Source organism: Zalophus californianus, chromosome 13 (assembly GCF_009762305.2).
Source record: "Zalophus californianus isolate mZalCal1 chromosome 13, mZalCal1.pri.v2, whole genome shotgun sequence".
Classification (NCBI taxonomy): domain Eukaryota; kingdom Metazoa; phylum Chordata; class Mammalia; order Carnivora; family Otariidae; genus Zalophus; species Zalophus californianus.
The window spans coordinates 8,942,163-8,956,045 of record NC_045607.1 but is presented as its reverse complement, the minus strand read 5'-3'; the positions used below and the strand labels follow the sequence as shown (position 1 = coordinate 8,956,045).

Below are 13,883 nucleotides of genomic sequence, written 5' to 3'. Positions count from 1 at the left end.
CCGTGTCTTTCAGAGGAGAACGCTAGGACCCAAAACCCTGGGCACTAGGTGTGCTCATGGCTTCTGGGCTGTCAGCAGATAGAAATATACATCCATTTGTGTGTGTCTGAGCACACGTGCATGCATATAAACGCATGTGCATTCAAATACATACATACCTCTGTGTATCAGTGTATCTAGATCTACTTAGTAAAACCAAGCTCATAGCAACACCTCCGGTTGTGATCAAGCATCACAGAGCACATTTGAGTCTTCTTCCCGTTGTTTGGCTGACTTCTCTTCCTCCACACAAGCATCAGATGTTAACATGGCTCAGAACCCTGAGCTGGGCCTGTCCTCTTTTCACCCCATGCTCTTCCCAGAACCTCTCATCTTCCCTTGTGCCTCAGTCACCAGCAGGCGGGATGCCCCGGGTCCTCCCCTAACCGCCTCACTTCCGTATTTCCATCCTGGCAGTCCTTACCAGCCAGTCTTGCATCTTGCTCATCATGTCCCAACCATGTTGACCAGCATCTCCCCTGGGATGTCGTCTCACAAGCCTCTCGAACCCAACACAGACAAAAGAGACCCCACCAGCTTACCCCACACGTCTCCCAGGTCTCCGGGCCCCCATTCTCCCGATGGTTAAGCCAGAATCTCAGGGTCGCCCTTGTCTCGTCCCCCCCTGGAAAGTAGTGAAACTACCGCAGCCAGTTGCCAAGTCTCTTGGGTCTGCATCTGAATACCCTTCGATCTGTCCCCTCTTCTCCATTCTTACTGTCACGGTCCTAGACACCGCCACCAGCATCCCTCACCTGATCTACTGCCAGAACCTCCTCCCTGGTGGTCCTGCCCCCAGCCTCACTCCCTCTAATCCATGCTTCTCTCCATAGCCAAGGAGCCATTCCTAAAATATAAACATGTCTCTCTCCAGCTCAAAAACCCTTCAGTGGCTTCCCAGGGACCTCATGGTGACCTGCAGGCCTCTTAAAATGGCAGTCAGGGCTCCTGATGAGCTGGCCATTGGTTTTCTCTCCACTCCTACTTCTGCTTGGGTGTTACAAAGACCGAGATACATCTATAGCTACGGACAGGGAAACTCTGACAATTACTGAAGAAAAGCAAAGTGTAGAACAGTTGTGCTGTGATACAATTTTTATGAAAAGCACAGACACATACAAAACAAAATCCTGTATTCTGTGTATGCAGACCCGTCTGTACACGCGTAGTGAGAGGCTGGGAGAGCCCCAGGGGACGGTGCGTAGACCGCATCCGGGGCTAGCCCTGAGGAGGGTCCGGGATCAGGGCTCTGCATTCAAGGGGCGCTTTAACTTAACCCGTGCTATTGGAATTGTTTGTTTAGGAAGTATAGTCCTTTATTGAGGGGGGTAAAAAATACAACGTAAAAACATACAGGTCTTTGTCTTCTCACTGTGGGGCTCTGTCCCAATAAACCCATCATCAGTTGAAAATGCAGTTACTACCCTTACCCTTCTGAGCATCATCGCTCAGCCTAGCCTTAGACATGCTCAGAACCACGTACAGTTGGGCAAAATCATCTAACAAAAGCCTATTTTATGCCAAAGTGTTGAATGTCTCTTGTAATCTCTTGAATACTGTAGCGAAAGTGAAAAACAGGATGGCTGTACTTGGACAGAATGGCCGTCCATGTATGTGCTGTGGACCCTCGTGGTCCCCTGGCTGCCTGGGAGCTGCTGTCACCGCCCTGCACCATGAGAAGGGATGGAATCACTCATCGCTAGCTCAGGGAAAGTCAAAATTCAGAGTTTGAAGTACGACTTCTACTGGATGCGTACCACCTTTGCACCAACGTGAAGTCGAGAACTCGTAAGTGGGACCATCCTGAGTCGGGACTGCCTGTGCGTGCAATGGTCTTGAGAAGACAAGGAAGGGCCTTGTAAGGCGGAAGGAGGGGGTGGGGCACCTTCCCGCCCATGCGGCCAGAACGGCCCGGCAATGTTGGTATCTGTCACCCCGCCCGCCGCTCGGACCCTGCACAGCTAGAGTCCAGGCCTCCGGCCACGACCGGCTGTGGATTAAACTGCTTGTTCAGGCCATGCCTGTGTTCTGGAGGAGTGTGTACTCCTCATAGCAGCAGACCTTCACTGGCCCCCTCGGTCTACTTCTTATCCTACTTTTAGAGAGCTGCTCTTGTTCTCCAGCTCGCTTAGGGGTCTCTGTGTGTGGTGCGCTGTGGGACGGCAGGCGGGAACCCGTGGTCATTTCCCCGCAAGGCCTCAACAATCTCGCCTTTTCACTCATATGGAAAGGTGGCACTTAGTTGGATTTTACCTTTACCGTGAACAAAATGCAACAGGTCTCTGCCCCAAGTCGCCAGATATTCATGAAGTTTTAGAAAGCATTTCTGCAGTACAGGGAGAGTGTTCTTGTTCGTGGACCTGGAGTTTTTCGTGGGCTGTGGGGTGTGGGGCAGCCGTGCGTGGCCTTGCCTCTCGGGACTCCTGCCCTCCCAGCTCCCGTGGCTCAGACAGCAGCCTCCAGGCCCCCGAGGGGCAGCTCTGGAAGGAAGACGGGGGAGTGTAGGGCCCTCGGTTTCCTCCCAGGATACTGGGGATGTGGAGACATGAAGTGGACCACACAGCTAAAGTGACACTTCCTGGCAGGTGGTCTGTATGGGGGACGGGGAGGCTTCCCCACTTCATAGAACCTCAGAGAATATTCACTTGTGGGGTGAAGCCACGTTTATTTTGAAGAGTATGGCATTTCTGACTGACCTGGCAAATTAACCTCCTGACACCCAAGGGCAGTTTTCTTCACTTTGCTTTTGGGGCTCTTTTCCGGGGGACGCTAAGCAGGCTGGGCCCAGCATGGGTCTTGCTCCTACAGTTGACCTTGACCTGTGACCCCAGAGGTGGCAGACACCAGGGAGGGCCATGGTCAGGAGGACCCTCTGAGGTAGTCCTGGGCAGGCATTGCTTCCACACCTCCAGAAGCCTCTGGATGGGGACTCCCAGCCCATGGGTTACAGAATTTAATGTGGCTGCATTTCCGTTTTGATGTAAAAGCAGGTCGAGCACCCAAAAGGTCTGTCCTTGCCTTGGAAGGGCATTCTCCCCAACTCGTGATGACGATGAGAATGAGCAGGGAATTGTTTTATCTCCTTTAAACATCACAGCAAGCCAGGCAGGGTTATTTCCTTCCTTCTACAGTTGAGGAAAGAGAGGCACCGAGAGATGAAACACTTGTCCTAAGTCCAAGGTGGACCTGCCCGAATCCCGCCTCTGAAGAGCAGGGCCTGCTTGGTGGCTGTGGACCACCCATAACTATACACGCTGAGTACCTGCTGCAGATCGGGCAGTGCTCGGCCCTCTCTCCTCCGCAGGCTCAGCCCCGCGGCCTTGCTGCAGCCGTGGTTCTCCTTTGATGGGTGCAGGTCTGACTCAGGCTGAGTAACCTCCCCAAAGGCCCACGGCCAGCAAGTGGCTGAGCCTGGCTCGGGGCTCACACGTGTCTGACTGTGGCACCCACTTCCTGCTCCCCACGGTGCCGTGGGCCTCAGGAGGTCACTGTGGCTGATTAGTCCGTTCTTCTGGCTTTTGAGTAACCGGCAAAACAAATTACTTAGGGGATCTAGAAAGAAGTTGTTGGCCTAGTGTGGACTCAATTGGAGTGTCACTGAGCAGACAACCTAGGAGGCAGCTACACATATCTTCCAAGGAATATCCCTGAAGTGAAATCACCAGGAAAGCAAAACAGGCTTGGTGTTTCAGTGTGCGAATGAGTTTTGAGAAACAGCCTTGAGATCTTGAGGTGTTGGCATCTTTCCCATCACAAATTGTAAAGGATTTTTGAAGCCATGGGAAAGGAGAGAAGAAAGAGCCAGGTTGCTGATAATTTACAAGCAAGTCGCCAGGATTAAAGGCCTCCCCCGATTCCAGCTGCATTTAACTTTATCCTAAAAATGACGACCTGCCAATAAAGCCACATCATTCACCACCATCCCTGCCAGTACTTCTGAGGAGCTGTGACTCCAGTTCAAGTAACACCGCCTGACAGCTGTAAGCAGATGACAGTTGAGATGCTGGTCATGGAGTCTCTTTCTCTTAATATTACTTTTTTTTTTTTTTTTTTTGCCACATGATTTTAAGACTCGTTATCAAGCATGTTGAAATTAATACATGCATTGATTGGAGTATTTCCTCGTTGAGATATCAGTGAGGGAAGGGGTCGAAAGCCCTGAGCAACTGTGGGGTGTTGCAAGGCAGTAGGGTGGCCCTGGGTCCGGAGCCCTTGGGAATGAGCGGTGGGTTCGAGTCGAGCCCGGAGAAATCCGAAAGTGTGCGTTTCGGTGGGAGAATCAAGGGATGGCTCTGAGGGGCCTGCCTTGGCAAGTACAATTATAGTTCCCATGTGAAGGAAAGATACAGGAACTGTAACAACCCTTTCCCGTTGCCAGGCAGAATTCCTACCGAGCCCTAGCAGGGTTGTCTGTGCAAGCAGGAGTCCAATTTTCTGTCCAAATAAATACAGCATGCAAATTGGACTCCTTCCCCGAGAACAGCAAAGTCAGGTATTCGGGTCAGTTGGGGAAAAAAAAGAAATCCGCCCCCCCTCCTTCTTTAAAATCAGGGGCGGTATTAATACAGTAGCAGATTAGAGCTTTATTTGTTTAAACCTTGCATTCACCATCCTCTTGACTTGTAGTGCCTGATTGTAAAAAGAACAGTTGAATGAGCTCATTGTTTCCTGGTTTTTTTCTTTAATGTATTTTACAAACACTCCGGTGACAGGCCTGACACACTGATTTCTATGTACTCGCACTTCAGTTTGGGATTACAGCATTAATAACAGAGCTCCATGCATCATGCCATTTTTAAGCATGATCGTTATGATAAAGGGCATATACTTAATTACAGGCCTGCTTAATTACAGCTCTGTTGAAGCTCGTTTGTTTAGGAGAATGCTAATTGCACTACGGAGCCCGCGGCACATCCTTGCTCTCATCTGCTGTATGCTCCTCTGTGCTGTGGATCAGCGCTTTGTTAAAACTGCCACCAAAAACAAAATTAAAAAAAAAAAAAAGGAATAAGAAGAAGAAGAAAACAGTATCCTGGTACTAAAAGAAAGCCTGTCTGGATGTGGCTTTAGGTCCGAGCGGACACCACCATTTGCCAAATGGTGGGCCTCCCCTCTCTTGGACTGTGGCCCCCGTCACCCTCATGCAGCCTCCTGAGAGCTGCGTCTTCTCCCCATTTCACAGACAGGGTAGCTGAGGCTCATGGTGGTGGGGCGGCCCGCTGGGCCACACACCCACGCCTGCGGAGTTGGAGGGAAGGCCCAGGCTGTTGACTTGCCAGGCCTGCCCTCCCACCCTACCACTGCAGCCCCTCCACCACCACCAGCCCAACTCGGTGCTCGACTCCTGGCCCTGGCAAGCTACCTGACTGCTCTAAGCCTAGGCTTCCTCGAGGATAACTTGCAAGTGATCATGTTGAGGCTGAAGTTATTCGGTGCACGTTCATCTTCACTACCTAGTGTGCAGCCAGCAAACGTGGGTTTCCTGTCCTCTCTTCTTTTGTAGCACTGGGCCTCAGGAGCAGGTCTGTTACCTCCAACGTTTGGGGGCGGCCTGTGTCATGTCACCCTGGGAGCCGAGGGGCCTGGAGAGGCGACTGCCGTGTGCCCCAGGGATTCTCGCTTTGCAGGCGCTGTCCCTGCTTCTGGGTCATGACCGCAGACTGGTCAGGCGGTGTCCCTCTGGGATCCCCCAGGCTGACTGGGAGGGCAGGTTGGGAGATGAAAACGTACTCTCTGAGAGCAGGGACCCTTCGCTCACGACTCTCCATCCAGCATCCCCGTGCACGTCCCGCTGAGTAGACTCGGCAATAGACTGAAGGCTAGAGCGAGTGTCACAGTCTCTAAGCGCTATAGAATAGTGAAGACAAAATACTGGCTTCAGCTAGGGGAGAAAGGAAGGAAGGAAACACGGCTCCCCCATGGGAAGCCAGGATGGAGATGATTTATGAACACTCTTTCGGAACACGTGAAAAATGTGTGCCATTGATTTTAAGAATTATGTTTGGCAAATCTCTGGATATTTTAAAATATGGAATGGCTGCCCAGATAAAGAGAGTAGAAATGGATGTTATGGAATCAGAAGGGGATTCAGCAGTCCCACAGATCAGCTTTCCACTCAACACACAAAATCTCTCCTGAGCTCCCCCACACGTGGCCCCTTCCGGGACCCTGCTCAGCCAGCTCTGCTCATTCTCCCTTTCATCTCGTCTAGAGAAGGAACCATGCCTCTAGCCCTCACCCTGTGGCAGCTCTAAGAATATGGGCAGACCTTGGATTACACTCACCTTCGAGTCTTAGCTGGACCAGATCTCGCGGCACTTCCCCATGTTCTGGCGCTGGGTTCTAAGGTGCCGGGCAGGGGCTGATGGTGAACAAAAGTGGACAGGATGATGCCTTCCTGGAGCATCAGGCCTGATGGTTTCCTCCCCTCTCCTCGTGTGGTCTGACTTCAGGTCCCACACCATCCTGGGACTCCTTGTAGGCCACATGGGAGGACCCTCTAACATTTGGTCCCCGCACTGAACTCACACTCAAGCCCAGAGCAGACCAAGATGGCGGCTCCCTCACATTGCACCAGGATTGTAGCGCTGTTACTTACCTCGGCAGCCCTCCCGCCTCGAGTTAGTCGAATGGCATTACTGACCCATTCAGCTACAAGTCTTTTTCATACCTTCTGCTGTTATTCCACATGTCTTTCATTCCATCTAATACAACTGGTTTTTAAGACCTAAAGTACAGGACTTACTTACAAGCATTGATCTGTAGTAAATCCCATCCCTAAATTTAGACCATGATCCCGATTTGGGGGGATCTTCATTGGATTTCTCCCAGTTATCCAGCTTATAGATTGTCCTCCCAGACTCCCCATCAGCCACCTCTGCGATAGGCCTACTATGTATGTCTTCATTGAACTAATTGCTAATGCCCTGGGTACCCTCCAGAGAGGTCAGTTGAGGTCAACATCAATGTATTAATCAGTTTCTTGAACATCTAGTCCAACCAGTTGTGGATTCTCCTCTTCTTAACACTGTTCAGTCATATTTATCCATGTCCACATGGGTAACATGAGAAATTTTGTCAAATGTTTTGCTAAAATCCACATTCTTTCAGCCTACCATAATCTTTGATACACTAGATTTTTTAAAATAAATGAAATTTGGCCAGTCTGCTGAAGAAGAAAGATAATATGCTGATTCTCTGTTTAGCAAACTTTTATTGGCTCCCCTTTGAAGGGGCTCCACGCATGGGTGAGAGCATCCTGTTCTCTCGCCAGCTCCATTGGGAGCTATCAGCCCATAGGATCCTAGCGACTTGCTTTCTTTTCTTCCGAGACTATTAAAGTCTGTTTTCTAAGAGAATATGAGAAGGATCTGACTGTGCTCATCTTTCTGTCATGAACTTTAAGATACAGTGGAAATTTATCCCAAAGTTCCCGTCAGCAGGCAGCTCCCTTTGGGGGTTGGAGCGGGTCTGAGTGGTCCTCCCCATCATCTCCTCTGCTGCCGAGCCCATCAGGAGGGCACCCTGAAGGCCACAGCTGCCTTTTCTCACAGAGTCTTGGGGGTGCATCCTCCCTTTCTTCTCTCCAGAAGGGCTGTCTTTGGTGTGGTCCCATAGGATGTCGCTTCTGGTCTTCTGCCTTCAGCCTCCTCAAGAAGTTGCTCTGTGAAATTACCTTGGAGCCTACCCAGGGACCAGAAGGCGTGCCCTCACCAAACACCTTCATTGTTCACGTGGGGCATTGGCCCTTGGCCCCAACAAATCTCCATCATTCTCCAGGTCTGGGAGTGAGGACTTCACCTGGGGAATGAGGTGGTGGGGGGAGGGGCTGTAGGTGAACAGGAGGCGCCTCTGAATGAACCCCCCTTCTGGTGGCTCAGAAACTCTATGGGGTGTGCCTGTGCCAGTCTCTACTCACTTTCTCTAGTCTGACTTAGAAGCTAAGAGGGGGCCTTTTGGAAATTGTGTGTGCATGTAGACATATACATACACACGTATATATGTATATGTATAATGTAAAAATATGTATTTATTACCTGTCCTATAAATATGCCTGATGTAAAGGTGCATTTTTTTTATACACACACACACACACACACACACACAAATGCTATTGTTAGTATCCAAGTTTTACAAATCCCTTTTCTGGGTCTTTTTCTCCTCAATTTTTATTTACAGCCCTCCAGGTCCCAAGGATCAATCTGGGCAAACCTGCCTTTCCCCTCCGCCACCATAACCCACGAGGCAGGAATGCAACATTCCAGGAGACTGGGCCACCACGGTCCAGAAAGCCAGTCTTCTCTTTCTAGATCTTTCTTTTTCAAAGACATGACCATCAGTTGGAAGGAGAGAGAAACACACACTCTCGGGGGGATAAAGGGAAAGTATTGAGTGGTAGGGTGTTGCTCTGGAAGGGGGGGACATGCTGTGCAACTGGGGAATGATGGTGGTTGCTCAACATTGTGAATGGACCAGATACCGCCCAAGTGTTCACTCTAAAATGATTAGTTTTATATTATGTGAATTTTAGCTCAACAAAATTTACTAAATTTTTACTAATGTGCAAAAAAAATTTTAAAGATCAAAAATACTCCTCTCTGCTTTAATCTCCCCAGTTCCTAGAGGCGATTCCCAGACTTCTTCCAGAAACCCATGGCTTTTGTCAGCAGCTCACCAAACCCTCAACCAAACCCCTGGGGGCTAGGTACATGCCCCAGGCCAGAGCCCCCATGCTCAGGCCAGTTCTGTGGGAGCAGCCACCCTCCTGCCCTCCCTGCCCGAGCGCCTCCAGGCCTGGCCCTGGGCCAGGGACACAGGAATGCAGCTGTGACTCATACGTGGACTGCCAGGAAGCCCACTGCCCAAGAAGAGACGTGGCCGTGGCCGGGGACCTGGGCGGGGGGCGCCTCTGGGAAGGCTTGCTGCAGGAGAGGCACTGAGAGCAGACCTCAGAAGACCAGCCAGGTGTCGACATAAGGAGTAGGAGGGGAAGGGGCCTCCTGTGAAGGGCTTGCAGGTCCTTATGTGCCAGTGAGGACCCCCCTTGGGAATCCTGCTGTGTGGGGCGCTGGTGTGGCTACCAGTCTTGGACAGGATGGAGCCACCTCTCTGCCTTGCTCCTGCTCTCCGTGCTCCCCGGGCCTCTTGTTTTCAGGGGTGATCAGGCTGTAGAAGGTCACCCTACTTCCCCTTCAGGATATGAGTTCTCTAAACCCACCCTGACGTTCAGATGGAAGCACTGTTAGCAGCGATGGGGAGTTCTTGACCTATCTCATCAGAAGCCCCCAGACACGAATAAGGTCTTTAAAACAGAAAGCCTAGTGAGTGAATGGTCAGGGGTGCCCAGGGTGGGGATGTGGGCTAAAGATGTGCTCACCAAAAACTACTCACCAGGCATTTGGTCAGCCTGTTTCCCGAGTGCAGTCCGTGGGGCGTGTGAAGGGAGCTCTCCTCTGGGCGCTGCCGTCTGTCTAGTGGGTAGAAAGAAGCAGAAGGAGGTGTGTGTGTGTGTGTGTGTGTGTGTGTGTGTGTGTGTGTGTGTGTGTGTGTGTGTGTGTGTGTGTGCAGAGAGCACAGTGGGGGTGTGTGTGCAGAGAGCACAGTGGGGGTGTGTGTGCAGAGAGCACAGTGGCCCTGGCAGGAGGAGGTGTGTGTGTGTGTGTGTGTGTGTGTGTGTGTGTGTGTGTGTGTGTGTGCAGAGAGCACAGTGGCCCTGGCAGGTGACGGCCGTGGGCTTGTGGGACTTAGAGAGACAGAGCAGGCTGTGGCTTCCAGCCCCGGGCTTGGGATGGTCAGGAGCAGGTGGCACGTGGCCGGTGAGTGGGAAGGCGCAGGGAGGAGCAGGTTTGGGGAGAAGGTGGTGGTGGGTCTGACTGGACTCTTCTCGCACACACCCACTTCCTGGCCCGTAGGTCTGACCAAAAGGAGCTGGTGGAAGGGATGCGTGGAGACTTCGGGAGGACATGATAATGGTCAAACCTTGAAAGGTCCTGGTCTGGAAGAAGCAGATTTGTTCTCAGAAATTCCATTTATACCCAGTGGAAGGGCCGGAGGATTTGGAGTCCCCGCTTGCTACCTGTGTGCCCTCAGCAGGCCCCGATCTGTGAAATGACCGCAGGTGCTGAGTGGCACCTGCCCGCATGTGTCCATGGGCCGAGAAGGTGCAGGGGGTCGGGGTCAGGCGTCCGAATGCCGTGTGGGATAGGCCTTGGTGCACAGCCAGAGTTGGGCAGATAGTGGCAGTTGCCGGGAAGGGAGCACGGCCTCTTCTTGGATCTTGGGTGGGACCCCGTGTGTCCCTCTCTAGAAGGCGTGTGGCCTTGCAAGGGTCGTGTGTTCAGGGTGGGTTTTCCCAGGCATATGTGAGAAAGCACGCACGTGTGCCCCAGTGTCACCCGTGTGTCTGCACGTGTGATGTGCCACAGATTACCGTGGGTGTCCTCCCCACCTCCTTTCTGGAGAAGGGTCACACTTCCTGGCCCTCAGCCGGTGCTCCCCCAGGCAGTCCTGGCAGCTCGCAGGGGCCCAGGATGGGAGAACGCCCCCGACCGTGGCTGTCTCTGTCTGAGCCTGGGGCCGGACCTGGGGCAGTAGCCTTCCAAAGAAAGGAGGCTTCCAGGCTGGCAGCTGGGGCCAGCTGTGCTGCTTCCTTTTCTTCAGACCTACCAGAGGAGCCTTCATTTTCCCTTCCCTGAAATACATTCTGAACGTAGCTTAAAATGAGCTACGGGGCTCAGCTTGCTGATCAGGGAGGATTTGTCCCAGACTTCTCTTTCTCTTATTTTTTTCCTGCCTGCCTTCTTTCTGCTTCTGCGACTCTTCTTTCTTAGGACTGAAAGAAATTGTCTGCCACTTGTATACCAGAGAAAACTCACCTTAGATGTTGGGGGAAGCAGAGAACACGACTTCCTGGGGAGCCCCCTCGCCAGGCCTGCCCCGTGTCCTCCTAAAGCCGAATGGGCCAGAAGTCCGTCTCCCTCCGGGCGCTGCACCACTGACCCCGTGTTTTCGTTTGCTAGGGACCCATTTCCACCTTTCCCTGGTGTCCCATCTCGAGCAGCCTGGCGCCTCGAGTCAGCCTCGAAGCCCGGGACTAGGAGACGGAGAGGGAACCACGGTGGCTGTGCTGTGGCCCACCCACCTGCTCTGTGTCCGATGCTGCACACACCTCCAGCTCACACACACCCCTGCTCACAGGCCCTGCCATCCTCCCTGTTTGTTTGTTTTTAAGATTTTTATTTATTTGAGAAAGCGAGACAGCGACAGAAATAGCAAGAGAGAGCAGGAGCAGGGAGGACAAGCAGGGAGCCCGGCTTGGGGCTCGAGCCCGGGACCTCTGATACCGACTGAGCCACCCAGGCGCCCCCTGCCATCCTCCTTTTAAAATGTAACTTAAACTCACCGAAACCCACAGCCAGGATTCAAACCAGGTCTTTCTGACTCCAAAGTCACTCCTCCAACCTAGACCTTTCCTGTGGGCCCAGCAGCCTGCGGTATGGCGTCATTCTCGGAGAGCGGAGAGAATGTCTCCCGAATACGCTCCCTGCCCACCTCACAGAGCACAGTTTTGTCCCCTCCCTGCCCGCGTGCCCCTCTGTCCTGCCACCAGCCCCTCGGGAGCTGCCACCACTTACAGGTCAGAGACCAGACTCCCAGGGTGGGCTCTGGCCCTTTCTCTGCCCCCACAGCTCTGTCTGCACTTCTGTGCGGTGCCCAGGTGTGTGTCCTGGGTGCAGGGGCGGAGCCTGTGCCCACGTCACCCCAGGGCCCCACTCACCTGTGCCCACGTCGGCTTGTACTGTCAGTGTCTCAAGTCACTGAACACGGCTGGTGCCTGCAATGCCATTTTCTCTTTTTCTCTTCTCTTACAGCAATGGATGGTGTGCCTTTCATGATTTCAGAGAAGTTTTCTTGCGTTCCAGAAAGTGTAAGTGTTCTGCATGATGGCCCTTCGGTTCGGCCACCCCCAGCGTGTGTTCCCTCTGCTCGGCCCGCAGGCCCCTGCCCTCGAGTCATCCCAAGGACAGGGCTTCCTCTCTGGGCCCCTCCAGCTAACGCTGCACGTAGTAGGTGCTCGAGGAGTGACAGGAGAGTAGGGATGAGGCGCGGGGAGGGAGCGAAGACAGACTAGCGGACAGACTCCGATTCAGCCATAACAGAGCCTTTTTCTTTCAAATGTGATGGTAAATAGGGCTGAACTTCACTAGTTGTGAATGTTCTTGGGTCCCAAGTTCAGGTTAATAATTTTTGTTGTTTTTTATTTAACCATGACAACATCTTGCCGAAAGAAGGCTGCCTCATTTTTTTCATTGTAACCTGGATTCTGTGATAACCACACTCTCTGCTCCGAGTTGGAGGGAGGCCTCCGAATGGCAGGCTGGTCGGCCAGTGTGCGTGCCCACAGCTGTGGTCACCCGCTCGCCACAGGCCCGCAGGGACCCCACGACACACACCAGCCGGCCGGGGCCCCCGAGCTACCTGTGATGACGGAGGGGCTGTGTGAGCTGGCTGGGCGTGCAGCCCAGAACCCAGACCATGAGGGGCGCCCACCATACGCAGCCTTGCAGGCTGTGGGCTGGCACTGCAGACCCCACCTGGCACTCCAGGGACCCTCTCTCGGATGGCACCTGCCCCCCAGGTGGGAGCCCCCCACCCAACCCCACTCCCCCAGCTGGTCCTGGTCCATGCCGGCTCGATGGCCTTGTTTCTGGGTGTTTTTTATCCCTTTCGCAGGAGTTTGTTTTGAGTAGCTAACAACCGTGAGGGCCCCAGTTTGGGCACCAGCTAAGGAATCCTTCATTGTATTTCTTGGATCCAGCTTAAAACCACCCGGCTTGCGATTTGACCTGCTCTGTAGTTTCCATTTTCATGAAATATAATAGGCCTCCTCTGAACCCTTCTGGTAAGCAGCTTAATCTTGAAAAATGCTCGTGACGTGACATGCGGGGCATGAGTAACTTCAGCCGCCGCCACTTGGCCGCGTTGCCATGGCGACGCTGGCGCCTCTCCCGCCCTGCTCCCTCGGAGAGGCTGTTCTGTCCTGCGCACCAGCTCCAGTCGGGAAAGTTTAGTGGGGCAGTTAGAGCCTAATGATGCAACAGCTGGACCTCTGCTGATCGCGGGCAAGCAGCCCCGTTCTCGTCACTCGGGCTGGCAGCAGGAGAGAGCCAAACTGTTTTGTGGCTACTGGCAGAGCAGCCCTGGGAGCTGAGTGCCTCATTCGGTGGCCCTGTCCCAAGATCGCCCTTGCAAATGTGCCGCTGCCCAGCGCTGCCGACTCAGCAAGTGCTTGAGGCGGGCAGCTCGGGCCAAACCGGGTGCTGGGCACCTCCGAGCGCTTCTCGCTCCCCCTCCGGTAGCCCAGCTGGGAGAACCCAGCCACGCTGCTCTGAGCGGGAGAGGAAGTGATGCGGCAGTCTAACCCACAGCCGCCCTGTTTTGAACCCAGGTCCGTGGACCCGGGAGCTGGCCTTTCAACCGCACCTGCAGGAAATCCCCGCAGGCTCGGCTTGGGCTCTAGCTCTGCGCTGACCTCTGGGCTGTGGTTCAGAAGCATAAGGGCCTGGGGTTTTTGTCTGGGACCCCGGTTTCACCTGTTCGTCCTCAGGTGCCAGTTGCTGGCCCCTCTCAGGAATACAGAACGCTGACAGGCGTAGAGCAGGACAGGGTGCCCTCCAGGACAGGGTGCCCACTGCCCTCTTACCTCTCACCGTGCGTCCAGCCCCGGCCTCTCTGCGCCTCCAGCTGACTTGTTGCCTCGTGCACTTGACTCCTGCTGGCTGCGGGAAAGCCAGCATTTTCAGAGAAGGCTCCCATTGTCATGAAATTATAGAAACCCACATTAA

At 53.4% G+C, this 13,883-nt stretch overlaps 1 protein-coding gene across 3 annotated transcripts in view; it reads left to right on the top strand.

Moving 5' to 3' along the window:
- Positions 1 to 13,883, top strand: part of MVB12B (multivesicular body subunit 12B) — a 181,880-nt gene that overhangs the window by 149,453 nt on the left and 18,544 nt on the right. For all 3 annotated transcript variants that reach the window (XM_027615789.2, XM_027615790.1, XM_027615791.1), the window contains exon 8: positions 11,910 to 11,965. In XM_027615789.2, coding sequence (XP_027471590.1) covers positions 11,910 to 11,965 — 56 coding nt within the window. The remainder of the gene's footprint in view (positions 1 to 11,909; positions 11,966 to 13,883) is intronic.